General features: G+C 34.9%; 1 protein-coding gene across 3 annotated transcripts; it reads left to right on the top strand.

Moving 5' to 3' along the window:
* Positions 1-52: 52 nt before the first annotated feature.
* On the top strand, positions 53-1,943 carry LOC105563565. Of its 3 annotated transcripts, XM_012015258.1 has the most exons (5): positions 53-172; positions 270-446; positions 1,104-1,190; positions 1,457-1,681; positions 1,811-1,943. In XM_012015258.1, exons 2-4 carry the CDS (start codon positions 413-415, stop codon positions 1,666-1,668), a joined length of 333 nt encoding a protein of 110 aa, XP_011870648.1. In that variant the 5' UTR covers positions 53-172; positions 270-412; the 3' UTR covers positions 1,669-1,681; positions 1,811-1,943. The 3 variants fall into 3 exon arrangements, with proteins under 3 accessions (XP_011870648.1, XP_011870658.1, XP_011870638.1); XM_012015268.1 differs by lacking the exon at positions 1,811-1,943 and having other exon boundaries at positions 316-446; positions 1,457-1,775; XM_012015248.1 differs by lacking the exon at positions 1,811-1,943 and having other exon boundaries at positions 54-172; positions 1,457-1,775.
* The last annotated feature ends 328 nt before the right edge of the window (positions 1,944-2,271 follow it).

Below are 2,271 nucleotides of genomic sequence, written 5' to 3'. Positions count from 1 at the left end.
TCAACGTAAGCAAAAATTAAGCCAACATGATAAATAAACTCAATTTACTAAACTACTTATAGTTTTCTAATATATTTTTGCAGATTTATTTTCCTTTTAGCCAGCACATTCTCTTGCTTCTCAATAGTCACAGAACGATTGGAGGGTGTCTGGAATCGAAGCGTTGTCCAAGGTATTAATTTTTTAATTAGACTCCAAAATCGACTTTACGGTTATTCCTTTGCCTTTGTATATTTTATCACAGTAATGTGAATATAAATACGTAATAGGGGTCAGAACAGAAGAAATTCTACTGTCTCACATTGTTGTTGGTAGTATCATCACAGTTATCCAAAGCATTACGTTGATACTCATATTCTTCCCTATATGGGGTTTGGAATGTAAAGGATCGATATTCGCTGTAATCCTCCTTATGTTTCTCAGCGGGTTTTGTGGATTGATGTACGGTGAGTATTCCACTCGTTTTTTGTATATCGAAAAGTTTACAGCAGAGGTTCAGAAACTGATGAAAATTACATTGATTGTTTGTGTTAATGTATTTTTAGAAACAAGAGTGGTAATTATATATCGCCAGAAACTCGAAACCAAATTTTCTTAAGTTTTACGCGATTTTTAGAATTTCCCTTTTCCCTGTATATAATTACCACTCTTGTTTCTTAACACACCATCGACCTTAGATAATGGTGTCCAACAACTGATGTTATTAATTTATTAATTATTACACCAAGGACCAAAAACTTGGTTTCCTCCGTTAGGGGGAATGGGATCAGGGGGAGGGAAGGGAAAAGGGAAATTCTAAAAATCGCGTGTCGACAGGTTATTGTGCGGTCGACAATCCGTATCGGCGCACAGTTTCTGAAACGTCGAAATACACGTGTAAATAACATCTTAAAATTATATACTTGTTATTGCGAATAGTATTATCACAGCCCCGGTGGTCGAGCTGGCTAAGACGCCCGTCACGGATTGTAGGGAGGTCCCAGGTTCGAATCCTGGCTGGGGTAATATTTTTCGCAATAAAAATTTTAATAGTCTGATACGGTCAACAAAAATCACTATAGCCAGTGTAGGTCGTTAAAACTTAAGAAAATATGTATTTTTAGGTTTCATTATCTCTGTGTTTTGCACAAATATGTATGCGGTATGCTTTGCTTCAGCCGGAAGTTTTTTGCCGATGGCACTAATGAATGGTGAGATTTTAATCTTTCTGTTTCTCAAAAATTATAGTTCTTACTTGAATTTATTTATTAAGTTAATTTTAAAATTAAAGTTCTTCAGTACGTAACGATATATAAACAGTTCGCCTAGTAAATAGTAATACAGAAAATTTTACAAAAAGAAAATGTCAACAGCAATATGTATAGTCAACAACATTAACAACAACAATATACAGCGCAGATTTATTTTATTACGTTAATGAAAGTTTTATTAATATACAAATTTGACAAAATTGTAGGATCGTTTTGGCCATTGGAGGGAATGCCGAAAGTGCTTTACTGGATTAGTTGCCTATTGCCAACTACATTGCCCTGCATATCTGTGAGAGGAATTATTTTCAAAGGATCTTCCATATCTGATTCTGAAGTTTATATTGGCGTTTTAATATCATTAGGATGGATAATGCTGTTTTTCGTCGTAACTCTACTTGGTATAAGAATGAAATCCTAGTAATATTATCAAGGAATTTAAAAAAGTTTTCAGTCTACACCATAAGAAAAGAGTCTTGCATTGTCTACAGAGTACAGTAGACAAATATACAGAGTGCGCCTTTAAAAGTCTTATTGATTTATATCGTTACAACTGTTTCAAGACACCCGGTATCCTGGTGGACTGCCTGGATACCGTCGCGTAGCGGTTCATTTCGGAAAACATCACGTTTATCAAATTAAGTGAATCACGAGACACGGTAGTGTCTCGCGCCAAGTATAAGCGTAGCTAGAACGCGCTCGCGAGACCGACCGTGTAGTTTACGCGAGTATATGACAGGCCCTCAAATTTTCGGATCTCAACAACGGCTGACCCGATGAACTTCTAAGTGCGCTTAAAAATGCATAATTTTATTTCAAAAAGTCACGTCTTTGAGACTCAATATGCAATACTTGAATTTTTTATTATACCCTTAAAAGTTTTCTAAAATAATTATATGTAATCTATAAACTGAATAAAAACTAATAAAAACAGGACCAATAAAAAATTTGATTACCGTGATAACAGACTTACAGATGATTCCAATATGACGTGTTACAAAGTTTGTTTTCGAAATTGTGTTGA

Source organism: Vollenhovia emeryi, unplaced genomic scaffold (genome assembly GCF_000949405.1).
Source record: "Vollenhovia emeryi isolate VEMERY1.0 unplaced genomic scaffold, V.emery_V1.0 DF944330.1, whole genome shotgun sequence".
Lineage (NCBI taxonomy): Eukaryota > Metazoa > Arthropoda > Insecta > Hymenoptera > Formicidae > Vollenhovia > Vollenhovia emeryi.
The sequence above is the reverse complement of the archived record's forward strand: the minus strand, read 5'-3'. Positions and strand labels throughout refer to the sequence as shown.

Bases quoted from the DNA above. Each gene is read 5' to 3' on its own strand.
- LOC105563565 (XM_012015258.1), top strand. From the start codon at position 413: ATGTTTCTCAGCGGGTTTTGTGGATTGATGTACG. The intron at 447-1,103 runs GTGAGTATTCCA...ATGTATTTTTAG, and splicing joins GTTTTGTGGATTGATGTACG to GTTTCATTATCTCTGTGTTT. The intron at 1,191-1,456 runs GTGAGATTTTAA...ACAAAATTGTAG, and splicing joins GCCGATGGCACTAATGAATG to GATCGTTTTGGCCATTGGAG.